This window comes from Ctenopharyngodon idella, chromosome 2 (genome assembly GCF_019924925.1).
Source record: "Ctenopharyngodon idella isolate HZGC_01 chromosome 2, HZGC01, whole genome shotgun sequence".
Classification (NCBI taxonomy): domain Eukaryota; kingdom Metazoa; phylum Chordata; class Actinopteri; order Cypriniformes; family Xenocyprididae; genus Ctenopharyngodon; species Ctenopharyngodon idella.
In genome coordinates this window covers 22096420-22124407 of record NC_067221.1, presented here as the reverse complement: position 1 = coordinate 22124407, position 27988 = coordinate 22096420, and the positions used below count along the sequence as shown (strand labels likewise).

Here is a 27988-nt window from a genome sequence, read left to right as displayed (position 1 = left end):
ATTGAACACTGGTCTAGGTGCTGCAGGCTTGTTTCCCTCTTTTTCTTTCTCTCTTATTCTTTAAGACATCTCTCATGACACTCATCAGTAGCTGTCCATTCGCCATGATCAGTGTGTGATCTTTATGCGATTTCCAGATCTGTGGCTTGTTGTCTGATATTTCAGTGATCTAGAGCTGCATTAGAAGAAAGCTATGGCGTTTATCACAAGAGGACTCCACAGGCTATTTTTTTGGACCAAGAGACCAAATGGCACAATTATAGGTGAGGTTGTGTCTGTTTTTCTTTGTAATTATTTTTTATTAACAGTATGATGGAACTGTATGATAGATCATTTATTATTATTATTGTTATTATTATTGCCTAATATATTATGTAATGATATTTTCCCCTTATTGCTACATCTACTGAACTCTGTTAAAGTCCATTTTCAAATCCTTTTCATTGGTGTATCACAGGGTATTAGGAAATTGTCCGTCATACAGGCCCGCTTGTTGATAGATTGTTGAGTGCAGTCACAGCTTGTGGTCAGGGCAATCTTTATTTTGCCATATTGCCATATTCCGAGTATCGGACACAATAAACAGTAAGTTGCTACGTTTCATTAAGATGGGAAAAAATAGACTGTTTTACAAATGATGGGATGCTTTAACTGTAAGATTAAAAACATACTATTATTGTTATTATTATTATTATTAGTAGTAGTAGTAGTAGTAGTAATATAAAACATTGACCTCCGTTTTAACAGACAAGGCTTAAACCTAGTCCCAGACTAAAACGCATGTTTGCAGTTTTTAACTAAAAGCAACTTGCACTGATTAGTGTTTTTATGGACTTTCAGTTTGTTTTCATGTGTCACATGTTCCTTTGTTCAGTTTCCCGCCACTCATCTGTCTCCCCCGTTACCATCATGATTAGTTCATATATGTCAGCTGTGTTCTATTAATTATCCTCAGTTGTGTTTGCTATTTAAGTTCCTCCTGTTCACTATGTCTCTGTCCAATCTCTGTCAATGTTAAGTGTGTGTTGCGCCTGCCTGTTTGCTTGTTCTGCCTATCAAGGATAATTGTTATTAAAATTCATTTTTGAATCTTTAATCGTCGTCTTCATCTGTTGGCCTGCAACCACCCGTGACAGAAGATCGGACCTCTTATAATGGATGAATGGGAAAAGTTCATAAATTCTTGGATTACTCGAGGCAATTTTTCTGGCTTGCTATCGCCAGCTCCCTTGACAACGAGACCCTGAGGACCTTGTTCCGGACTGGGGCAACATTCAACCACCCCATTGACCTTCCAGACACCACAGGACTCGACTGGAGGGAAACCTTAATTCAGTGTCTGGAGAGTGTCGCGTCCCAGTCCGGAACTAAGCCAGACCCAGAGCAAGTTCCACCACTGACGACTGCTAGGGAGTCATTTGAGCCCCCCGCAGAGACGGAGGAGTTATTCATGGTGATGAGTGAGCCAGTGCCTAAGAAAGGGAGGACAGTGCCCACCAACCCTGCCTCCCTATCCCACCCGGTATCACATTTTTTATTATTATGAGAACTGTTGGGACTTGAATCAGTCTGTCTGTTCAGATTTACTGCTACTTAATGACAGCACTAAGGATACTATGAACTTTGATTTATCTGTCTGTTCAGATTTGCCGCTGTTTAAAGACAGCATGGAGGATTTTATCGACTGGGAATGAACTCTTTCACTGACCTGTATTGACTGTGTTCCTGACTGTGGCCTTCTCAAGTCTCCTATCTACACCGCCTCAGTACTCAGCCAGTCCTCCAGCCCCATCGCTACCGGTGGTGTGCAGCCCTGCAGCATCTCCGTGGAAGCCCCGCTTTGACATTGAGCCGCAGGTCACGCAAATACCAGCAGCGCCTGCGAACGTGGATTCTATGGCTCCGCCTCCGGCCTCTGATCCCTTCGCGACACCTCAGCCCTTCAACCTGCTCCGTCTTGGCTCCTCCCACCTTCGGTTCCACCGGAGACCCTCGGACTTGTGGCTCAACCAGGTTTCCTCGTCCTGCCAGCTCCCCCTTGGTCAGTCGTTCCACCTCTTCCGCCACGGACTTGCGAGCCGTCCGTTGCACTCTGTCCCTCCACCCATACGGCTGCAGCGGGTTCCTCCTTCCCCTCTGTCCTCTGTCACACCAGCTTCGCCCCAGCCCGCGGGATCTCCAGCTCCACCTATGTCACTCGTCGCTGCGACGGAGCCTTGGTCTCCAGTGCCAGCGGCTCCACTCAGTACCATCAGTCTTCCGTCTGCGCCTTTGAGTCCACCAGCTCCATCTCCCGCAGTCGTCCCCCAGCTCTCGTCAGCCACTACACCACCTTGGCTCCTCCCTCCCTCGACTCCACCGTAGGCTGTCAGCTCTGGGTCTGTGCCTTTGGACACCCTCCATCATCGCCACCGGGGTCTCGTCGTCCACCTGCCACCATCCTTTCACCTCATCCTCGTCCGTTTCCAAAACCTTCTCCACTGCTCCTTCCTACTTCCAGTTACGGCGCAAGGTCATGCCTTTTCAGAGGGGGCGTACTGTCACAGTTGTGTTCAGTTTAGTGTTTTCATGGACTTTCAGTTTGTTTTCATTTGTCACATGTTCCTTTGTTCAGTTTCCCACCACTCTTCTGTGAATAGATCTGTGTTCTATTAATTATCCTCAGTTGTGTTTGCTATTTAAGTTCCTTCTATTCACTATGTCTCTGTCCAATCTTTGGCAATGTTAAGTGTGTGTTGCGCCTGCCTGTTTGCCTGTTCTGCCTATCAAGGATAATTGTTATTAAAACTCATTGTTGGATCTTTAATCATCATCTTCATCTGTTTGCCTGCAACCCGTGACCGTCATATCATTGTTTATTTCAGTAGTGCCATTGTTTTGTCTCAAGATGCACACCAGCGTGTATTTTTTTTTTTTTTTTTTTTTTTTTTTTAATTTTTAGAAAAGCTACTTAAATGTCCTAATTGAACTAAGACCTGTCTGTGAAACCAGACCTAATAATAATTTATACTATTTATTTATATTAGCTATTATATATTATGTTTTAATCTTATAACTATAGCATCCTAGAATCATTTGCAAAATACCCAGTTTGTCCCATCTTAACTCTGAACACAAAGATAAAATGGAAAATTAAACTATAGGGTTACACTTTATTTTAAGGTGTCCTTGTTACAGTGTAATTATACATTTAAATACATGTACTTACTGTAGGGTTAGGATTAGGGCTTGGTTTGGGGTTAGTTGCATGTAATTATGCATAATTTACAGTTAATACTATAGTAACTGCATGTAACAAGGACATTAAAATAAAGTGTTACCGAAACTAGTTTAAACTGGTTGTAACACTCTTGTTTAAGGTGACTCATGACTCATTCTTTCATGTTTGTTGGTATCAACAGACACCTTGTTGGCTCAATAAGGAAGCATGCAGGTAACCTCCATAACATGCACTGTCCACTAAAATAAGATTATATTATACTAGAGGAATTATGGATGGCATACTTAACCTACGTCCTGCTGTAAGGGCCTTAGAGATGTGGTAACTGATCCTCTTTTCAAAGCAATCAATAATGCAGGTGGCAACCCAGAGGTCGATGAGTCTCTTAAAGGAGTGATCTCAGTATCAGGTATCAGTGAAACATTCTTGGGCCTCGATATGGCTGCTTTTCTACCCATTTGTTTATGCAAAATATTTTAAAAATACCTTTTTTAACTAAGAAGAGTATCTGCATTGCTTCTTTATTATGGATTGCTCAAAAATCTTTTAGTGCATGGCAACTGTTACCTGGATCCCTTGAAAACAGGAAGTGAGTAGCTTTGTAAGTGGCAAGCTGATAATGTGTTGTTTTCTAAGAGTTTGTTTCACTGATTCAGCCTGAATAATAATACAGGTTTTACCATGATGACTTTTTATTTCCTAGGACGATTCTTGTGGTTGTTTTTCTAAATTTGCGTTAGTTTTTGCTCCTCCTATTGTCCATGCTAATGTGTATGATCCATCATTCTGTTATATCATCTGTTTGCATTTAAAATCTTTAACCGCTTGATATTGTTACACTGTAAAGAATGTTTTCATTTTAATGATATAACAACATTTGGTCACACTTTATATTAGGCGTCTTTAACTACTTTGTACTTCCAAAAAAATATTGCTATTTACATTGTACTTATGGTGTTCAGGTTGTATTGCAAAACACTTTTGTGGCTAGTGACTAGGTTAGGGACAGGTTTGGTGGTATAGGGTTGGTTAAGGTATAAGGGAAGGCTCAATAGTGTAATTACAGCTGTAATTACATACAGATATATATTTTTTTTTTAAATATAAGTACAATGTAAAATGCATATTTACACAATAAGTGTATTTCTGTAGTGGTTCTATCATGAAATTAAGTTTTACAATGGATTCTTTACATCGTCTTACCATGAGCAAATGCTTATGCTTAAAACATGAAGGTCTGCTGTCAAACATCTGTCAGCTGAGGTTTCCTGTTCCGCCTCCAGTGAGTTCAACAGCACAGAAGAGACACTCATGTGGTAGAATATTATTTTTCAGCACATTCTTCTGTTTTATGGCGGTGATTCCCTCTTTCCAATCATCAGGTCAGCTGATAAGGTCTTATTACAAGGCAGGAGGCTATCATGAGGTGCTCTAGTGTGTCTCCTGTATCATTGCTGTACTTTCATTCTGCTCTTGTATCTAGTTGCTCTAGTTATAAGACCAATTAAGTTATTTATGTATTTATGGTTTTGTTTGTGTGAAACTTGTTATATGAGCTTTGATAACAAAACGTGAAGCCGTTTTGTTAGGTCACAAAGTTATTTGGGTATAAAGTATAAAGTATACTCACATGTCACACCTAGAATTAGTACAAGAAATAATGTCATGACAGCCTCAGCTGACACAGCCTTGGGTTGGGTGTTAAACGTTAACTTCAGATCTGTGTTAGTACAAAGCCCTCGCCTTTAATAGACATTACAGGCCAAAGGTCTCTTACCATACTCATCTCCATGAGCTCAACATATGCTGTATGAGAGGACAGACGTCATTGCAGTGGATTCGATCGGAATAGTTGCATCTTTTCGTGAGTCGTGGAACTTTTTAGAAGAAAGGTATCGTTTTCACAATGGCAGCATTCAAGCTTTGATTTTACTCTTATCTCATCAAAACATGCTGATTTTTTGCGTTCGATAGCTTTCATTTTTTGATTATTAAACTAATATTTCTGTGATTGATGATAGAATACTGTTGATTCATTGAGTTTGTGCTTGTAACTTGTAGGTGACATGAAACACTGCTGGGATGTTGACATGTCCTGTGGTGTGACGTGCAAGATTAGCATTGTGCTAATTCATTTAGAGTTGTTTTTTTCCTGCAACATTTTATGGTGTCATATTATTTGAAAGGCTACATGGAATATTTGTACTTTTAAAATTAATTTACCACACCTCAGCACCATTTAAAATAAACTAGCGGAGACAATTAAAAATGGTGAAACCAAAAACCTTGATGCTGATGTAAAAAAAAAAAAAAAAAGATTATGTAACATTTTTTTTTAAAGAAATGAATACTATTATTAAGCATGGATGCGTTAATATCGTCAAAAGTGACAAAAGTTTTTGTTAATGTTTTTAGATTCAAATGCTGTTCATTTAAACAAAGAATCTTGAAGAAATGTATCATCGTTTCCACAAAAATTTTAAGCAGCACAACAGTTTTCAACATTAATAATAATAGGGTATATGTCAAACATCACATGACCAAACCGGAAAACTGGTCTCATTGCATCCGCTTATCAGAGAAAGTGTTAACGGCAGTATGAACTGACTTTTAAGGCAGTCAGCGAAACTACCTAGTTCACATTGTTATAGGTGTTTTATTCTATTAAATATCTAAACGTTAGTGTGAAGAAGAAAAATGAAAAAGGCTTTTAAATATCAGTCTGCATATGCGAGGGACATCAGTTATGCTCATCTTTGCTCACTCCTTTTAAGTTATCTTGAATAAAACAGCAATTTTTTTCATGGAGCACATACAAAAGACCTAAACCGGAAGTGATCTGATCTGTTTTACAGAATACAGTAGTTAGATTGCGCATAACCCCTAAAAGACATGTTTCTTGAGCAGCGAATCATCATATTGGAATAATTTCTGATGGATCATATGACACTGAAGACTGGAGTAATAATGTTGAAAATTCAGCTTTACCATTACATGAATAAATTAGATTTACTTATTATTAACATATCAAAATAGAAAAGTGTCATTTAAAATTGTAATAACATTGTAATAAAATTGTAATAACAGTACACTGTACATTGTAAGAAATGTAATTTTACAGAAAAAAAAACGGCAATTGTGGTTGAGCGGATAATTCTCTAAAAATACAGTTAAAATGTAAACAAATTTGCAGAATAACCTGTAAATTTTACCATTTAAAACAACTGTAATTTACAAGGTTCTTAGCTTTATAATATACCGACCAGCATAATAAAACTGGTTGTAAAGAGAAAGCCACATGATGAATCAAAGTTCATCACAATAGCTTTTCCACAAGGTGAGGTATGCAATAAGAATGCATTAAAGGTGTTTTATTGTATTTTACTGCACAATTGCATGAAATGTAAGGTTAGATCTATTCCAGTTTTTCTCTGTATATAGTAAGGGAACTTACTGTTAACCTATCAACATCATTCTTTACAGTGGATCAAATAAATGCATCTTTGTTGAGCATAATGAATTTTATTCAGAAACAATAAATAATAAAAATTAATAAACAAAAATAATAAACAATAAAAATTCTCACCAACCTCAAACTTTTGAAAGGTACTGTACGTCAACTATACCCATTTATAACTGCATTTCGTGAAGTATTTTTACCAGTTGAGTTAATTTTGGATTTGCTTATCACAGAGATACAGCGTTGGGCAAACATGGTATATAGCGCACAAACTCTCTGTGTGGATCTTTTTGCCAGGTCTTTTGCATGGTGAGAACTGCTGTGAGGAGAGCAGCATGGAGAACAACGTCACACAGATCTCCCGAGAAGATCTGGAGGACCTAAGAGGGGCTTTCAACAAAATTGGTCAGTAAAACTGCATGAATATCACTGTAGGTTTAGTAAATTATGCATTGGAACGTGAAATGTGCTTGAATCATCTGACTTGGTGCTTGTGAGGTGTCAAATATTATTGATGATTACATTAACTGAGTACATAAACGTGTTTTGATGGCAGATCATCGTATCTACACACATAATTTATAATTTTTTATGGAATCCTGAAGTATGGTATAAGATTTTCTACAGTGAAGAATTCAACTAGTATAAAATCTATTATTAAAACTGTCTTTCATTCTAGATATTGATAACAGTGGCTTTGTAAGCGATTTTGAACTTCAAGAGCTCTTTCGAGAAGCCAGCTTTCACATTCCGGGATACAAGGTACGGGAGATTGTGGAGAAGTTCATGGCCGGTGATACCAATAAAGACGAGAAGATCAGTTTTGAAGAGTTTGTTGTGGTAAGCCTGACTATGAGTTTTTGTCTTATCTTGAAGTGTTAATAGGTTGTTAATGGTCAAAGTATACCTCAGCTGCTCATGTCCCTGTCGCACTTTGAAAGTTTAGATCTCACTAAATTCTTCAGATATACCAAGAGCTAAGAAGTAAGGAAGTGAGAGAAACTTTCCGCAAGTGTATCTCCAGGCGGGATGGGATTCGTTCATTTGGAGGAACATCAAAGATCTCAAGTGAAGGAACGCAGCATTCTTACTCAGGTGGTGACATATACATCCCCTACACTTATAAAAATAAAGGTTGGATGTTAAAGACTCTTCATTGAACCATCAACGGCAATAAAGAACCTTTAATTTTAAAAATGTAGACAGTCAATATAAAAATGAAATGTTTTTTAGTTTCATTCTTAACTCTTTCCCCGCCTGCATCAAAACATCAATAGTCCATTAATACCCCCAAAGCTTGCACAGTTGTATACCTCTTTGTGGGTTCGACATTTCATTTGGTAACATTAGACAGTTTTGATTTCTATGCTGTTGAATTTTAATGATTACATTAGCTTACTTGTGCGATGCTTCTATCAGCTCCTTCTGGGCTGCGTTTAACACAACTTTTAGACATATACTCGCAAACTTCCCTAATCATTTCCCTAATCCCCTCCGACATTTTGAAGTGCGTTCAACTTCGTCAAGTGGGCGAGGGAAGTTTATTTGGACAGACCCTCGACCCCTCAATTTTGGTGCAAGGGAGCGAGTCTACTCAATATGTACATGTCAGGCAGATCCATAGACCACAATGCAGCACGATTGTGACGTCACAGCAGATCGTGCTTAATTTACCCCCACCCCACACAACTCTAGTGTATGATGTTGAAGTTATTTTAAGTTCATTTAACCACATAATACTTGTAGCTACCTTAAGCTGACTGTATTGTTATCATTTTAGTTTGTGCAATTTTTTTAAATTTTCTCTAATAGCCCAAGCATACACACAGGCCTATAGAATTGTGCATAAAGAAATGTAAATAATAAATCTGTTCTATTGCTGATTCAAGATCAAGGGCTTAGCGCGTTCCATTTAAACACATTACAAGGGGTCCGCCAGTAGTGGGCACTAGAGAGCACATCCAAGTGAACAAGACTGAGGGAAGTAGCTAAGCGAGGGAAGGGCATAAAAAATTGGACTTAAACGCAGCCATTGTTTATGCAGATCTTCTTCTTAGTTTGTTTTTAGATCTGGAGATGCTGTACTATTTCAGAAGATGCGCCCCCTGCCTTATAACAGTGAATACAGGGATTTTAGGAAAAACTCAGTGAAGAGAAACCATTGTCAAAAATGACAGAAAATCTTGTCAATGGCGGGGAAATAGTTAATCCACATTTGTTTTATCTTCATTCATCAAGATGTAATAACTTGATTTGCCTTATTTTTGGCTGATCTCCTGCCCACCTCCATTCTGCCATGTAATTCCCCGTTTTCACCATTCCTGTTAAATAAATCACATCCTGCTTCATCAATATTGTCTTATTGAATATCCTGTTTTACTTGGACACACATAAAAATCAATCCTCTGAGCAGTTCCTGCTGTGCTTGAGCCCTACTTAAGAAGAGTCAAACTCTATTTGAACAGTTTGAAGTGACATTTGCAAATTAATGATCCCTCACACGAGTGGACCAAATGTAATTTTGCTAATGTTTTGTTTTTATAAACGGTTCTCAGATGAAGAAAAAGTGGCCTTTGTCAACTGGATCAATAAGTCCTTGGCTAAAGATCCTGACTGCAAACATCTGATCCCAATGGATCCGGAAACTGACAGTTTATTCAAATCCGTAAAAGATGGAATATTGCTGTGGTAATATAATTTTTTGTTTGTTATGCTAGTCATTACACTGCTATTAATTATTCATCACATTTACTGATAAATAAGAGTTCATGTTTAACAACCTCTTGGCCATTTCTTTGCAGCAAAATGATCAACCTCTCACAGCCGGACACCATTGATGAGCGGGTCATTAACACAAAGAAATGCACTCCATTTACGATGACTGTAAGTGTGCTCACTTTTGAAACTTTTGAAGAGGTGTCTTTTTTTTTTTTTTTTTGCATTGACAATTAATGCTACAATATGACTTTAATGGTTATTAATTAGGAGCCGTTTACACAGCATTGTTTTCAACTAAAAAGGTAACATTTTTTATGTGTTTTGGCCTTTCATTTACATGAAAACTGTGACGTCATGCTCATGCATATTACAAAGTACCATCGCCAACTACTGGCCTGGCATGAATAATACAGCCTCTTAGTCATTTTCATGGATGCGTGTGAATGGGGATCATTTTGACAATGGCATCGTCTGTACGCAAAGAAAAAACTTTTCCATTTTTAGTACGTTGTTGTCGTGTAAACATACCCTTAGTCATTACCATTATTCTCAATGCATTAAGTAAGGAATAATTGACGATGGGCCGTTGAATTGTACGATACAGTACGTGTGTATGTTTGAAAGAGAGAGAGAGAGAGAGAGAGAGAGCTTTCAGGACACAATAAAACGTATTTTGTGGCAAAAACCATGACAATAATTTGTCGTTTTCATCCTATTGTTTACTATATTTATTTGCTTGGTCGGTGTCATTGTGGGTTTTGGTTCTTTTGCTGTTGTAGGCTGTAGGACCTACTGAGATAACTGAAAACATTTGGCGAAGTGATATGGAACTGCGATGCGGTCAGGACCTGCTAGAACTACTTTAGTCGTGCATTTCCCTGAAAATAATTGCACACCTTAGAATGTTGGTCAACCAATCAGAATCGAGCATTCAACAGCCCGTAACATTAACTAACAATACAGCTGTTCATTTGTAGTTCATGTTAGCTCAGGTTGATTATAAATAATATTAGCAGATACAACTTTTGCTTGTAGATAATGTATTAGTAAATGTTGAAATTAACTTTAACTAAGAATAATAAATGCTGAAGTATTTTTCGTTGTTAGTTCATATGAACTAATGTATTAAACTAATGCTAAGAAATGGAACATTATTGTAAAGTGCTGCCATTTTTTTTTTTTTTTTAAATAAATAAATAGATTTAATAAGTATTATTATAATTTTATTTCTTTTTTTGGGGTCAAATATAACATGGACATGTTCTTGACACGTTTTGTGAGATTCACTCTAATGTGTTTTAACTTTATTACCTTTAAGACCCATTCACACAAAGAATGATAGCTATATAGATAACGATAATGACTATAATAGCAATCCACCTCACCACATGATAACGTCTCGGTTACGTATGTAACCCTCGTTCCCTGAAGGAGGGAACGGAGACGTACGTCAGTAGTGACCGACGAATTGGGATATCGCTAGAGAGCCCTATCAGCTTCGAGTGAACTACAACAGGCCAATGAAGTTGGCGTGCGATATTTGCATAATGCGCACCGCCCCCGCCAGGTGGTATAAATAGGGGAGCAGATGCAATCGCACTCTGTTTTTCGCTGAGGAGACAACCTAGTCTGCACTACAGCGAGGGTACAGCAACTGTGGCGACGGGACGTACGTCTCCATTCCCTCCTTCAGGGAACGAGGGTTACATACGTAACCGAGACGTTCCCTTTCAGTCGGTCACGTTCGACGTACGTCAGTAGTGACCGACGAATTGGGATCCCAAATAAAGCGCCACAGTATGAACCCCTTCCAGTGCCCAGCGCAAGCTCTAGCCACCCGGCGCACCAGTGGGACGGGGAAGGGGGCGAGCTTACGCCGAGAGAGTCTACTGCTGTTCCGATATACCCACTAAGTAAACTAGACTACACTGGGGAAGCGAACCCGTAGGGGACGCTGCGGAGACCACTACCCACCTGTAGGGGAGGAATTTACGTGGAGAGTACAAATATGGACTGGCCGTGGGCAGTACGCATATGGAGTCCCTGGGATGGCTCCACCTGGGTAGGGGGGAGACTCATCTGACAGGTGACAGCAGAGCTGGCTCTGCTAGGGAAAGACACGGGCTCGCCGTAGGGAGTTGACCGTGGACAAATACACACATGGGACCGCTCACGTGGAGGGGTCACGACATGTGGAACCCAGCCAAACGTCAACGTCGGTGACGGAGGTTTGGCCTGGCATCAGACACTCCTAAATGTCCGAGCCGAAGGGGGAGGCGGAGGAACTCGACAGGGTTCGCCAAGCGGGGAACTCGACTGGAGTAAAAAGGATGCACGTATCCGGCCCAGGGGGCGGGAGTGGCATTGCAAGCCGACACTAGAACGGGCTCTTCGCGTCTACCGGCTGGTGGAAGCGAGTACACGGGAAGATACCGGTTCTACACGAAGGCTATAGAATCTAGCGAACGTGTTAGGTGTCGCCCAGCCCGCAGCTCTACAGATATCTGTCAGCGAGGCGCCGTGCGCCAGCGCCCAGGAAGAGGCCACTCCTCTGGTGTAGTGGGCTCTCAACCTGGAGCGGGCAAGGCACGCCCTGGGACTCATACGCCAGGGCGATGGCGTCCACTATCCAGTGGGCCATCCTCTGCTTGGAGACAGCCTTTCCCTTCTGCTGGCCTCCGTAACAGACAAAGAGCTGATCTGAGGTCCTAAAGCTTCGCGTTCTGTCCACGTACAGGCGCAGAGCGCGGACGGGACAGAGCAAAGCTAGGGCTGGGTCTGCCTCCTCCGAAGGCAGCGCTTGCAGGTTCACTACCTGATCTCGAAAGGGAGTGGTAGGAACCTTGGGCACATATCCAGGCCGGGGTCTCAGGATAACGTGAGAGTCACCGGGCCCGAATTCCAGGCACGATTCGTCAACCAAAAATGCGTGCAGGTCCCCTACCCTCTTGAGCGAGGCCAATGCAACCAGGAGGACGGTCTTTAGGGACAGTACTTTTAACTCGACTGATTGCAAAGGCTCGAAGGGACGACCCCGGAGAGATGTAAGAACCAGGGTCAGATCCCAAGAGGGTACAGAGGGGGGCCGGGGAGGATTAGTCTCCTCGCCCCCCTCAAGAACCTGACGATCAGATCGTGCTTCCCTAGCGATTTACCATCAACTGCATAGTGATGTGCGGCGACAGCGGCAACATACACCTTGAGGGTGGAGGGAGACAGCCTTCGCTCCAGGCCCTCTTGCAGAAAGGAAAGCACGGTTCTGACCGAACATGATCGGGGGTCCTCTCGCTCTGGTTGAGAGGAACACCATTCGACGAATAGGTTCCACTTCAGCGCATAGAGGTTCCTCGTAGAAGGAGCTCTAGCGGAAGTGATGGTGTCTGCGACCGCTTGCGGGAGATCACTCAGAACCTCCGCGTCCCGTCCAGGGACCACACATGGAGTTTCCACAGGTGGGGACGCGGGTGCCAGAGGGTGCCCCGTCTCTGAGTCAGGAGGTCCTTCCTCAGGAGGAATGGGCCAGGGAGGTGCTGTCGCGAGGAGCGTGAGGTCCGAGAACCAGGTCCGAGTGGGCCAGTATGGAGCCACTAACAAGACCTGCTCCTCGTCCTCCCTGACTTTGCACAGGAGCTGTGCGAGAAGGCTCACTGGGGGAAACGCATATTTGCGTAGGCCCCGGGGCCAGCTGATTGCCAGGGCATCCATGCCGAGCGTGCCGCCGGTCAGGGAATAGAACTGGCAGTGGGCAGTCTCCGGGAGGCGAACAGATCTATCTGTGCCTCGCCAAAGCGCTGCCAGATCAGCTGGACCACCTGGGGATGGAGTCGCCATTCGCCCGGACGCGGAGGCTGCCGTGAGAGCTCGTCGGCTGCACGGTTGAGCACGCCTGGGGCGTGAATGGCACGAAGCGACCTCAGATGCTTCTGACTCCATAGCAAGAGATGGCGGGCGAGTTGCGACATACGGCGGGAGCGTAGACCACCCTGATGGTTGATGTACGCAACGGCCGCAGGGCTGTCCGAGCGGACCAGTACGTGCTTGTCTGTCAACAGCTCCTGGAAGCGGCCCAGTGCAAGACGTACTGCTAGCAACTCGAGGCAATTGATATGCCAATGCAGTTGGGGCCCCGTCCACAGACCCGATGCTGCATGCCCGTTGTACGTGGCCCCCCACACCGTGGCAGAGGCATCTGTGTGGACCACAGCATGCCTGGACACTTGTTCGAGGGGAACTCCAGCCCGCAGGAACGAAGAGTCTGACCACTTGGTGAGGGTGCGACGGCAGTTCGGTGTCACGGGGACACGGAACGTACCGCGCTGCCACGCCCATCTCGGGACCCGGCCGCGGAGCCAGTGTTGAAGCGGCCTCATATGAAGCAATCCGAGCGGCATGACTGCGGCTGCGGATGCCATATGCCCCAGGAGCCTCTGAAAGAGTTTCAGTGGGGCCGCCGTCCTGCGCTTGAGCGTACTCAGGCAGGTCAACACTGACTGGACGCGCTCCTCAGAGAGGCGCGCGGTCCAGGCGACCGAATCCAGTTCCCTACTGAGATAAGAGATCCTCTGCCCGGGGGAGAGTTTGCTCTTGTCCCAGTTGACCCGAAGACCCAACCGACTGAGGTGAGCTAACACCATGTCCCTGTGTTCGCACAACTGCTCCCGCAAGCTGGCCAGGATGAGCCAGTCGTCGAGGTAGTTGAGATGCGAACGCCCTGTTCCTTGAGTGGAACAATGGCCGCCTCCGCAACCTTCGTAAAGACGCGGGGCGACAGGGCCAGCCCGAAGGGTAGGACTTTGTACTGATATGCCCGACCCTCAAACGCAAACCGTAGGAGGAGTCTGTGATGAGGCAGAATCGAGACATGAAAGTACGCGTCCTTCAGGTCGATCGCTGCAAACCAATCCTGGGGACGGATGCATTTGAAAATGCACTTCTGCGTAAGCATCTTGAACGGCAGCCTGAGAAGGGACCGATTCAGGACACGCAGATCCAGGATTGGCCGTAGCCCACCGCCCTTCTTGGGTACAATGAAGTAGGGGCTGGAGAACCCTGACTTCAAATCAGCTGGAGGGACTGGCTCGACTGCATCCTTCGCCAGGAGGACAGCAATCTCCGCCCAGAGAACAGGTGCATTGTCCAGGGACACACGAGTGTAATGGACACCCCTGAACACCGGGGGACGCTGGGCGAACTGAATCGCATAGCCGAGTCTGATGGTACAAATGAGCCAGCGGGACGGGCTGGAAAGCGCTAGCCAGGCTTCCAGACACCGAACCAGCGGGACCAAATGGACCACAGACGTACCGGGCGTGGGGCAGCGAGGTAGAGTGCTGGACCCGACTCGGACGGCATAGCGGCCCGTAGTGTGGTCAGACTCTGCAAGGTGGCAGTGTGAATGGGAGACGGCACATGGGAGGCAGGCCTCGACCAACACACTGGGACCTGCTGGCGAAGTGAGAGGGGGCTGAGAGTGGCGAGGTGGGGCCTCGTGCACTGCCAGCCGCGCCCTCTTGGGACCTGGAGGGTCAGAAAACAGTTCTACTCCGTGGGCACCGCTGGTCTCCGGAGAGCCAGCGGCGGAACAAACCAAAATTCTCCACCCGGCCCTCCTCCGGGGAGGGAGCGATGCGGGCATCGTCTCCCGAAGAACTGTTTACCTCAGCTCCAGGTCACCAGTTTCTCCAGGACCGCTTCTCGCTAGCCAAGTGGCTTGGCTGCGGGCTGAGCGGGCTGGATTTTAGGCCAGCTTGTGAGATGAGAGCATCGAGAAAGCGTACTTAGACGATGACACACCTCTGCAAGGCTAGCCAGGGGTGTTTCCGGACCACCATGGTAGACATTGTCTGGCCAGGGGCCTGCGCTATGACTTGCATCATGCGTAGCTCAACCCCGACTCAGAACTACCCATATGCAATGAGTGCTTTGGCCTTCCACAGACTTGCCGGGGGCCAAGACCCATGCAGGGCAGAGGTGGTGTGCCCGTAGCACTGCCACCCCACCACAGAGGGTAGTGAGAGAGAAAAAAACTTAATGCAGATATGACCCTTTTGGTGTTCCATATTTGGCACCAAAAAGGCTTCCAAACTGCCAAGTTTTTCATGCACGTCCGGGCTAAGACGGGGCGGGGCAAGGCGAGTACGCATCACACCACGCCCCCAGGGGCCCGGGAAAGCATGGTCGTTAACTCTGAATCTGATTCAGCATGAGCACATCACAACCGTGGGACGCTCAGCCTCATCTTCATGTCCAGAGCCCAACAACCCTCTCTCCAATGTAGCAGTCGACATCTGATCCTCTGCTGGAGCCCTGACTAAGATGCTAGGTCCCCCATGAGAAGGACCAGCAATCCACCCAGAAGCTACCAGCCATGTGAGAGAGTGAACGTGGTCGTCTAACTGAACGACACACGGCGCTGAGCGCCGACGTGGCCATGTTTTTACCAAACATAAACCACCCACGAACACAGTCACAGCATGTTTGCGATGCGCTAGAGGAGTGGGGGGCCCACGGAGATTGGCTCGGCAGGTAATACCCCACTGTGATCCTCTGGTCACCCTGGCTTATTCACCAAAAGTAGTACTTTTCTGATTCAGAAAGAGAAACTAGATCGGGGAATAGGTGAGGGGACTCCACCTCGTTTGAGGCACTCGAGTCTCGACCACGCATCTAGAGCGCCGAACAACGCGCTGGGTTGCCATGGCAACGCGCGCTGTCAGCCGGCAGCTCGACGGCACACGGCGCGCTGAGCGCTCAAGCCCTTACGAGAAAGGCAAGACGAACAACGCGCCGACGTGGGCATGCTCTTTTTTTTTTTTTACAAGAGAATATGAACCACCCACAAACACAGTCTCAGCACGCTAAGCAGACATGAGAGAAAGTGATTGTGGCCGTCAGTGAGGATAGGAAACGACCGCCTCCAGAAACGCACAGACAGAATGACGTCTTGAAAAAGACGCAGTGTCTGTCTGTGAAGCTCTTTTAGAAGCTCTTGTTCTTTGTGCCGAAGCACACAGGGAACAGCCGCGATGTGACTGCAGGTACACTTTTCACTCCCTGAGTCACACACACAGAGGAACCGGCCCAAATCGCAAACCAACGGGGCAAATAATGCTGTGAAAACAACAGTTGAGAGCTGTATAACAGCTCGAGAAGCTTACTCTGGGAAAGCTCGCGGCCTCGCTGTAAGGTGCCATAAAGCCAGCACTGTAGAACAAAAGCTCTTCAAAGGCTTGCGAAGTCACTCTCAGACTAACAGCAGGAACACACAGGTTGGCTCCGAAGCGAAAGACAGAGTGCGATTGCATCTGCTCCCCTATTTATACCACCTGGCGGGGGCGGTGCGCATTATGCAAATATCGCACGCCAACTTCATTGGCCTGTTGTAGTTCACTCGAAGCTGATAGGGCTCTCTAGCGATATCCCAATTCGTCGGTCACTACTGACGTACGTCGAACGTGACCGACTGAAAGGGAACGTTCTGTTTATTATAAGCATGTGTTATGTCATCTGCAATTTTAAATGCTTGAGCTCTTTAATTCAAGTGGATTATGATTGGCTATCCATGTTTTAAGTGATTCCAGTAATATTGTGCCTTTGTGTCGTTATTTTTATAATTGTGGCGTGTACTTCCCTATTCTCAAAGAAGTAGAATGATTCTTAGAATTTTATAGTTATAGTTATCGACATTGGTGTGAAAGGCCTTTAGAATATTTGTTATGTGTACAGATGTGTGGATTAAAGACAGATATTTTGACAACAAATAAAGTTCTATTTATTTCTTTACTGCCCTCTTTACTAATTCAGGAGAATTTGATGTTGGCACTTAACTCTGCTTCAGCTATTGGCTGCACGGTGGTCAACATCGATGCTCAGGACATGAAGGCAGGGACCCCACACCTCGTGCTTGGCCTCCTCTGGCAAATCATAAAAATCGGCCTCTTCGCTGACATTGAGATCTCACGCAATGAAGGTCATTACTCTGCTGTAGTACTCTAAATTGATTTTTGGTAATCTTGGTGCCATCCAATGGGGTTACTAATTGCTTCCATAAATAAATAAAAGCATGCATGTATGTGAGTGACTGATTTATGTCTCTTAAGAGGTTTCAGTAACACGTGTCTGTGTATTTATGTGTGTGTAGCTCTAATTGCATTGCTCGATGAGTCAGAAGAGTTGGACCACCTGATGTCAATGTCCCCCGAGGACCTTTTGCTGAGATGGGTCAACTATCACCTCAAAGCTGCTGGCTGGCAACAAATCAGAAACTTCAGTGACGATATCAAGGTAGTTTATGCTTCATCACAGAAGTCATCATCATTCATTCATCGTTCAGTCATTAATGATGATTCACATCACTCCATTACAACTAGGCTTTGGACTGAAGCTTACCATACAGCTTTTTTTTTTTTTTTTTTTTTTTCCCTGAACAAAATATATTTCAAATACACTACCATTCAAAAGTTTGCTGTCATTGAGATTTTCATTTATTTATTTTATTTTATTAATTTAATTAATTTATTTATTTATTTTTGAAAGAAATTAATACTTTTATTCAGCAAGGGTGCATTAATTTGATCAAACGTTAGAGTAAAGTACGGAGCTCCTAAAGGGACATGGTGGTGGGAAAAAAAATATGAAATGGGAGGAATGATTATGCATTTTGCATTCCCCCAAGAAATTCTGCATTTGCTCGCAAAACTTTTGTGAACCAAAGTTTCTCAGGGGAAGCAAAACATTTTGCGAGTGAACGCAAAATTTCTGGGGGAAACGCAAACATTTTGTGAGCGAACGCAAAGGTTCTTGGGAAAACGCAAAACATTTTGCGAGCGAATGCAAAGTTTCTCGGGGGAACGCGAAAAACGTTTTGCGAGAGAGCGCAAAGTTTCTTGGGGAAACGCAAAACATTTTGCGAGAAAACGCAAAGGATTCTCGGGGGAACGCAAAACAGTTTGCAAGCGAAGCAAAATTTCTCGGGGAAACGCAAACATTTTGTGAGCAAACGCAAAGGTTCTTGGGGAAACGCAAAACATTTTGCGAGCGAATGCAAAGTTTCTCGGGGGAACGCAAAACGTTTTGCGAGAGAACGCAAAGTTTCTTGGGGAAACGCAAAACACTTCTTCTTCTTCTTGAGCAGCAAATCAACATAGAATGATTTCTGAAGGATCATGTGACGCTGAATACTGGAGTAATGATGCTGAAAATTCAGCTTTGATCACATGAATAAATTACATTTTAAATTGCATTCAAATAGAAAACAGCTATAATAACTATATTACTGTTTTTACTGTATTTTTCATCAAATAAATGCAGCTTTGGTGAACATAAGAGACCAAACTTTTGAACAGTATATGATAAATATATGTTATAAAGGAGTGCAGATTAAGGAAGTATATTTATTGAAATTTAAAGTATATTTAGTTTAAAACTTCAAGTGCCAAAATATATTACAAAATGCACTTAAAGGGTTAGTTCACCCAAAAATGAACATTCTGTCATCATTTACTCACCTTCAAGTTGTCCCAAACCTGTATGAATTTCTTTCTCCTGCAGAGCACAAAAGAATATATTTTGAAGAATGTCGGTAACCAAACAGTTGATGGGCCCATTGACTTCCATAGTATGGAGAAAAAAAAAATACTATGGAAGTTTTTGGGGTCCATCAACTGTTTGGTTACCGACATTCTTCAAAATATATTCTTTTGTGTCAGCAGAAGAAAGAAATTCATACAGATTTGGAACAACTTGACTGTGAGTAAATGTTTTTCATTTCAAGGATTTTCATTTTTGAACTATCCCTTTAGGAAATACTGTATGTGAGGAAATATAATTAGAACTAAATATTATAACAAATATATTCAGGTAAATATATTTTCCAATCTATATTAGCTTTTTTTTTTTTTTTTTTTTTTTTTTTTTTTTTTGCCAGTTGTACATTTTGAAATACTGCATAGGTTATATGCTGAGTAAATTAATGACAGGCCTAGAAATGAAAGCCTATATAAAAACCTATCAAAGCCTTTGGTCTGGTTTGACATAAAATCCTTTGAGCTGTTATTTGCATGTCAGTTGATATTGACTTATATAATGCTCTCAGGACTCCAGGGCATATTTCCACCTGCTTGGTCAGATCTCGCCTAAAGGAGACGGGGATGATGAGATGAGGATTGACATTGACATGTCTGGTCTGAATGTAAGTCAGTCTGAATGTTTCATCAACAGCCTTTGCCTTTTCACTGAGGAAGTCAACATGCTGATTATTTCCTGTGTCAGGGGGTTGTTCCATGACACAATTTAGTGCAGATAAGAAAGAGGGTGACGTTTTGATACCCAACACTGACTGCTGTCAAAACAAAGTGAAGGGAAATATAAAAACAAAAGACAACAAGACAAAATCCTGAAGAAGGGACATCAGACATGAGTGTTCTTTTTCGATACTTCACTCGTACTGTGCATGGAGACCTTTCCCCATACGCAGTACTCGTTCCATATCTCAGGGAACCGAGGTTACGTTCGTAACTGAGTACGTTTTCAAGTTTGGTTTTGTAAATTGGAATTTCAGAAGTTTGTTTGAATAAATTATAATGATTTGATTTAAAATTCACCATTACTATTTTTCAAAACCATAAGCCTATGTAATTCAACTTTGGTGCAGCTCATCATGAATCATTTACACACAAAAAATTACTAAATTTGGAATGAAAACCAAAAATATAAAAATAAAAATGGATAAATAAAAAAATATTTCAATGATGAACACTGAATGGAGGTGCAAAACTTTTATACTGAATGGAAAGCCAGTACAATAATATATTTTATATTATTGTACTGGCTTTCCATGTGAACACTGTCTATTTTTCAAGCCAAATAAAGTATCTTAGAATACTGAATGAGGGTGTAAAATGTAGTGTTTGTACAGTTACGTCCTCATAGTCCTATCATTGTGGCACAGCACAGAACAGCCATTAATCTTGTTTTGGCAGATGTCTTCTAGATAATCTGCTTTAGAGCAGTGCTTCAGATCTTTCAAATTTAAGTGTAGTTATTCAGATTGAATAACTCTCTCCTTTAGGAGCGTGATGATGAAAAGCGAGCAGAGCTAATGCTGAGGCAGGCGGATCGCATGGATTGCAGACAGTTTGTCACTCCCCGGGATGTGGTGGCAGGAAACCATAAGCTAAACATGGCCTTTGTGGCCAATCTTTTCAACATGTACCCTGCCTTGAACAGACCCACCAGCAATGGCATTGATTATGCAATTGAGGGTGAGTTGCATTATTTTATGTGAATGTGCCAAACGCGTGCTGAAAGAAAGGTGTTATGTATGCAGTTTGGGACCCTTTAGAATATCACAGAGGTTTTTGACTGCCTGTGATAAATGATGCTGCATTATCTTTGCTTCACATCTGAGCTCACATCCTGTCTGAAATACCAACCAGACATTTGACATCATTAAAACAAGAAACATACTCAAACAGCAAGGTCCATGAAAGTATTCATAATACATTGTTGATTGTTTGAAAGAAGTCTATCATATTTTAATCTTTATTTTGTGATTTATCTGTCCGTAATAATAGTAGGGTTATCGTCACCACCAACTTAAAGTATTTTGAAAATACTTCTAAAGCATCTTAGTTGATGTTCATTTCAACATTTACTAGTACATTTTTAAAAATCAAAAGTTGCATCACTTAAATTATTGGTAGCACTTTATTTTAGGGTCTTTTAACTAGTTGCTTTATAGCATGCATATTACTAGAATATTGGCTTTTTATTTGTAATTATTAAGCACATATTAATGCCTTATTCTGCATGACCTTATTCTACATTTTTAATTCTACCCAACTATCTTACTAACTATTATTAATAAGCATTAAATTAGGAGTTTATTGAGGGAAAATTTGCAGTTAATAGTGAATACATGTTCCCTATACTAAAGTGTTACCAAATTATTTCATGAACCTGAGCTAACATGAACTAACAATGAACAATTCTATGTTTTAACTAGCATAAACAGAGATTAATAAGTACTGTACAATTTCTAATAAAAATGTACTGCTCATTGTTAGTGTGTCATGTACTGCTCCGAGATACAAAGATTGGGGATCCAAACGCAGTATTTATTAAAAAGGTAATCCAAAATCGCAATCCACGTCCAGGCAAAAGGTCATACACAAACAATAACTGAGTAAAAGGCTAAGGCAAAACAGAGAAGTCCAAGGGAACAATGGGCAGAAAATCAAAGTCACGAACAAGGGAAACCAGGATAGTGCTCAGAAATGTAGTTAGACACATACAAGACTTAGCAATGAGTGACAGAATTGACCAGGCTTTTATATGGTGAGATAATAAGACACAGCTGAAAACAATCATGGAAGATGAGTCCGGCCAATGGATTATGGGATATGAAGTCCGCGAGAGAATGATGATAGTCTGGGATAGAGTGCCCTCTAGTGGACAATCACGGTACTCCAGTTGGTGATCGTGACATAGTTATTGTGAGTTAATGCATTAACTAACATTAAAGGGATAGTTCACCCAAAAAGGTACAAAGGAAGATATTTGGAAGAATGTCAATAACCAAACAGATCTCGCCCCCCACTGACTACCATAGTATTTATTTTTTTATTATTCCAAATAACTTTGCGTTCAGCAGAACAAAGAAATTCATACATGTTTGAAACTACTTGACAGAATTTTCATTTTTGGGTGAACTATCCCTTTAACTAATGAGACCTTATTGTAAAGTGTTGCCAATATATTTTAAATGCAATTTTCCATAAAATACAAAATGGGTTGTTTCCTATGATAGTTTTGAGCTACCTTTTCTCAACTGTGTGAAGGAAATGCTGCTACTGCTGCTGCTAATGATGATGATGATGATGATGATGATGATGATGATGATTTTTATTATTGTTATTATTATTATTTATAATAATATAGTAATAATAATATTTGTTAGTTAGTTAGCCCAGGGTTGTTTTACAGAGCCTGATAACAAATAGGAAACAGCATGTAAAGAAGTCAATTTAGGTAATAGGTAAAGTTTCAAGATATTCCGTTACAGATTGCATTTCATGAAATATATACATGAAAGATGTGCAGTACATACTATTCTTCCCAACACAATTGACAAATTGGAGCTTTTTTGAGTTACTTCAAGCATCTGCAGTGTATTCAGTGAGCAGCAGGGGGCGCCCTGTGGCTTACTTCACATATAATGCATGCATACAGTATGTGTGTTAGAGGATCACATGTGACATCAGTAATTGGGAGTGATTGGGTTTATCTCACTGTCTGTTTATCTCTCTTCTGTCCTCTTAATCTGATTGTTCTATTTTCTTTTCCATTCCGTCTCCTTAATTACAGTATGTCATCAGCCATACAGATGCGTACATTTGCCAGAACCCGCTTAACTGCCTTTTTCCCATTTACATTGCAAAGGGAGATAAATGATTATTTTACCTTCATGCTCTTGGCTGCATTCATAACACTATTAATTCAGTCTGCAGCCTGATTTTATTGGTAATTCGGATAAAGTTCTATTGTGCAAACTAAGAGAATATGTAGCTCAGGATTATGCAAACATTGTGTAACAGACTATCATCATGTAATCATTCTGGTGCACTTTAATCATTTGTATTTAAAGGGCTTTATTAAAAATTTATTTACCAGGAGCATATCATGGAAAACAGGATTTTCACTGTACAAATATAGGCATACATAATATCCACAACACAAAGCTTCCTCCCTAGTCCACTTATGTAATTTATGCAAAAACTGTAACTTAACTGCAAAAAAAGCTTAGGAAATCCTTATGATTATGACACCACAATCATTAACATATGACCACCCACATTTATATATCAGTCAGTCTATTAACCTATTCAGTATACAGCAAATTGATCCATGATAAACAACAGTGTACGTTACAGGGTACACAGACATATAGAAGTCCTAAAGGGACAGCAGCAAAAATAGTTTAATTCTCAGTGGGTGGACAGTTTTTTGAGTGGACTTATAATGTGAGGTCAATATAAACATGGACATCCAACTAAAATAGTATTCAAAAAATATGTAAAAATAAACTGCATCTACAGTCCATAATGATCCTCAAAATAAACAGCAGACATAAAACAGTGGTGTGACTTTGACTAATAAATGATGCCTCTCTCTTTCGACAGGGGAAACAAGAGAGGACAGGACATTCAGAAACTGGATGAATTCTCTGGGGGTTTCTCCACATGTCAATCACTTGTACAGGTAACACAGCCATTTGTTTAGCTTACAGTAATGCCATATAGTTTTCTACGGTGACAGTGGAAGTATCAGGACTAATGCTGATCCTGAAATCAAAAGCTAAAAACAATATAAAACATAATGAATCATTATGGGTTCATGGTGGAACTGCAGGGAGGTTGTGAGGCAAAATAAATTAAACAAAAATGTATGCATGTATATTGATTTATTTATTCACATATTTTTAAATGTATTAACACCATTATTTTTAAAATGTATAACATTGATGACGGACATACAGACAGACAAACAAACAGATAGATAGATACAGACATACAGACTGATTGATTGATGACAGACAGACAGACACAGACAGACAGACAGACAGACAGATAGATAGATAGATAGATAGATAGATAGATAGATAGATAGATAGATAGATAGATAGATAGACAGACACAGACAGACTTATTGATTGACTGATTGATTTATTGATTGATTGATTGATGGACAGACAGACAAACAGATAGACAGACACAGACAGATAGACAGACAGACTGATTGATTGATTGATTGATTGATTGATGACGGACATACAGACAGACAGATAGATAGATAGATAGATAGATAGATAGATAGATAGATAGATAGATAGATAGAAAAATAGATAGATAGTGCTGAACATGAATGAAACCTCAAATCATACAGTTTATCATGATAAAGGTGGGTAAACTGTTAAAAAAAATCAGCCATAAAATAAATAAATAAACCTTTGAATAAGGGGCCTGAGCCATATTCAGAAACCTGAATATCAGAGAAACTTTAAAAATAGAAACCACTTAGCAAAGCCCTAGCAACCTCAAACAGCTAACAAAAAGTTCAGAATCCCCTTAAAACCAGAGCGCATGCCCGACCACAAGGCCACAGCTCTCACATGTTGCTTTTTGTCTTTTGTTGTTGTGCTTTGGAGAAAATTTGTTGACAAATCAGTGGTGGTCTGACTCTGTACATTTAAACACAATTCATATTGATTTATTGTACAACATAAAACATTATAAACAAAGGAGTTCATCATGAGCATCTTCTTTTCCAGTGATCTGCATGATGGTCTCATCATTCTTCAGTTATATGAGAGAATCCAGGTACCTGTTGACTGGACTAGAGTCAATAAACCTCCCTATCCAATACTGGGCTCCAACATGAAGAAGGTTTGTACAAGTTTAGCTTTGAGTTTCAAACGAAAGGTTACAAGTACAAGGAGCTAATAACTGAGATAAAAGAACTGGATCTCCTTCGAGTCTCTCTCTCACACACACACACACACACATTGCATATATACATATATATATATATATATATATATATATATATATATACAAACACATACATATGTATATGTTTGTTTCTGAGAGCAAATTAAATATGCCTGTACTGCAACATGTTGGATTTCTGTCTCTGCTGAAATGATTTCCACAGCTGCCTCAGGGTAGTGACTCAGTCTAGAATTCTAAATCAACACTTTATTCATCAAAAATGCTATTTATGTATGCATACTGCTGTCGTCGAGGTTAAATTATACATGTCATGTTAATTTGGCTGACATATGTTTGTTTTGTAGCTTGAGAATTGTAATTATGCGGTCGCACTGGGCAAAAAGGAAGCAAAGTTTTCCTTAGTAGGAATCGGTGGTGAGAATATCAATGAGGGAAGCGCAATGCACACCCTGGCACTGGTCTGGCAACTAATGAGCAGGTACTTTATCTATACATAAAGATTTTAACATGCTTTCATGGCAATTCTAACTATTTTACATTGTGAAATACTATTACAATTTAAAAGAACTGTTTTCTTTTTTAATAAATTTTAAAATGTCATTTATTCCTGTGATGCAAAGCTACATTTTCAGCATCATTACTCCAGTCTTCAGTGTCACATGATCCTTCAGAAATCATTCTAATATACTGATTTGATGGTCAAGAAACATGCTATTATCAATGTTGAACACAGTTGTGCAAAATGTGAAGCATATTAATTATCTTGTTTCTTACAAACAATAACTCTTGCAGATACACATTGAAGGTTCTGTCTGACATCGGTGAAGGGGAAATAGTCACTGACCAAATTATTATCAACTGGGTGAACAAGACCTTGAAACAAGGCGGTAAAGACTCGTATATTAACAGCTTCAAGGTGAATCCCATTTGACACAATGTTTTATCAGTATTGCTTTCCTACTGCACCATGAAGTGAATGAATTCATATTGGGATTCAAATAAAATCAAACATGTCTAAGTTTAAATAAAATTGAATTGTATATGATGTATTGTTTCAGGACAAATCAATCAGCACAAGCCTGCCAGTGATTGATCTGATCGACACCATCATGCCCAAAGCCATTAAATACGAGATGGTGAAGAGCGGAGAAATGACACCAGAGGACAAGCTAAACAATGCAAAGTAAGTTCCCCCCACGGCTCCTCATAAATTACCCTGATACACATCTGACGCCAAATTGCCTGTTGTCTCGCCACCAGCAACCTTCTCCGTATCTCTGTTTCCCACTCACAGATATGCAATCTCAGTGGCACGAAAAATCGGAGTCAAGGTGTACGCCCTGCCCGATGACCTTGTGGAGGTCAAACCCAAGATGGTGATGACGGTGTTTGCATGCCTCATGGGAAGAAGCTTGAAGAAAGTCAATGGCTGACCTTTCTTAAGGATGTTGTCAGAAAGCACAACCCTCACGTTGCACTTTTTCTTCCCCTAACTTCCCTTCTGCCTTGCGCACCAACACTTTAATGCAATTCTTGTTATTTTTCATGAATATTTCCTCATGAATTTACCTACTGTTAATTGCACCAAAATGTTTCACTAATCATTTCATTTCTACTAGCTAAGATACTACATGTAGATTATTGAAAGATAATTATTAATATTTGTGAATCCTTTATTTCTTCATTGACTCATTAAAACAATTCTTTCGGCTGGAGCCAGATTGTAAATAGCTGGATATTTTTACATTACGTAAATAAAGGTACTCACAAGAAATATTTGAGCCATGTAGATCTGCACATTCATTCAGTTTGTTATTTAATCAGGCTTAGAATCAGCTGGCAACCTGTCCTGGCTTATAATCATACATTTTGTCTAAATATTTGCTCATCCAGGGAAGCGCATTGTAATCTAGAGGAGGGTATTTTACAGTGAATGTGAGTTGAAAGTAGAAAAGTGCCACAATTGGCAATAATTAAACCAGCATCCACATCATTTAACAGTGGCCAGAATTCCTGGCCCTTTTCTGGGCTCTGCCTCCTATTTACAGTTGTCTCTGCCATGGTCAATTGAGTCCAGCTCTCTTCTAAAGGGAGTTTCTCTCAATGTCATTGTGTAATTCCAGATGCGTTTGAGTTTCTGGGATAATTTCAGCTGAGCTGAGCGTTCCCCTTTGACAATTGTACCATCACGTAGAGCTACGCTCTGTTTCACCCAGGAAAATATTCGAAGCCCCCTCTGGGCACAGTGGATTCACTTAACAAGGTGTCTCATTCTCTGTACTGCATTATGTTACTGTACAGAAACACTAGCAGATCTCAGTATTTGAACGAGTTTGGAAAAATATTAATATTGCTGCCCAGTTCTAGCATTAATATGCCAATTCAAATGCTAAACCCTTGTGAACAAGAAGTGTGCTTAATTGCACTTAACAGAATGTGCACTAGTGTACTGTAAATCTTAAAAGTATATTATATGAAATAAAAGGCTATAACTTGAGTATACTTTCATGACTGTTTCTTACACTTTTTAAAAGTGCACTTTGAAAGGAAGTACATTGTACACTTATTTTGATGTGCTGACTAACATACTAAAGCTCATGTAAAATACTTAATTATAATTTAACTGTAGTGTTTTATATCTGATATTTTATTTAAAGTTATTATATATTTTAAATGTACTAACTTGCAACTTCACCATTACAAATGTGCAATTACAAATATATTTATATGATTATATATGATTATTATATTAATATAACATACATGTTTCAATAAATTGGCATTAAAGTATATTTTAATTTACCATAAATGTTTGTCAGTACATTCAGCAGTACACTTTAACCATATTTCAAAGACAATAATTATGGAATTATATATCAAAATGTACTTAAGTCCTACTTAAGTGAGTCAAAAAGTTCAACTCAACACTCTTAAGTAAATTAACTAATTGCATTTAAAATAATACATTTTCATTTAACTGTAAGTAACATGCATTTAAGTGTCTGAAAACATTATATTCAGTTCACACTTAAAGGGTTAGTTCACCCAAAAATGAAAATTCTGTCATTAAGTACTCGCCCT

General features: G+C 41.0%; 1 protein-coding gene across 4 annotated transcripts; it reads left to right on the top strand.

Moving 5' to 3' along the window:
* Window positions 1–2: 2 nt before the first annotated feature.
* pls1 (plastin 1 (I isoform)) lies at window positions 3–27404 on the top strand. 4 transcript variants are annotated; one of them, XM_051912953.1, is made up of 16 exons: window positions 3–263; window positions 6978–7085; window positions 7360–7520; window positions 7646–7775; window positions 9236–9368; window positions 9482–9563; window positions 17202–17367; window positions 17539–17681; window positions 19492–19587; window positions 20467–20659; window positions 23579–23657; window positions 24727–24841; window positions 25252–25385; window positions 25700–25823; window positions 25966–26090; window positions 26202–27404. In XM_051912953.1, the coding sequence occupies exons 1-16, from the start codon at window positions 194–196 to the stop codon at window positions 26338–26340; spliced, it is 1998 nt and encodes a 665-aa protein (XP_051768913.1). In that variant the 5' UTR covers window positions 3–193; the 3' UTR covers window positions 26341–27404. The 4 variants fall into 4 exon arrangements, with proteins under 4 accessions (XP_051768913.1, XP_051768939.1, XP_051768920.1 ...); XM_051912979.1 differs by lacking the exon at window positions 3–263 and adding an exon at window positions 567–585; XM_051912960.1 differs by lacking the exon at window positions 3–263 and adding an exon at window positions 4900–5084.
* Window positions 27405–27988: the final 584 nt, after the last annotated feature.

Coding starts and splice junctions, on each gene's coding strand:
- pls1 (XM_051912953.1), top strand. CDS start 194: ATGGCGTTTATCACAAGAGGACTCCACAGGCTATTTTTTTGGACCAAG. Junction 9,369..9,481: donor AAAGATGGAATATTGCTGTG/GTAATATAATTT, acceptor ATTTCTTTGCAG/CAAAATGATCAACCTCTCAC. Junction 9,564..17,201: donor GCACTCCATTTACGATGACT/GTAAGTGTGCTC, acceptor TTACTAATTCAG/GAGAATTTGATGTTGGCACT.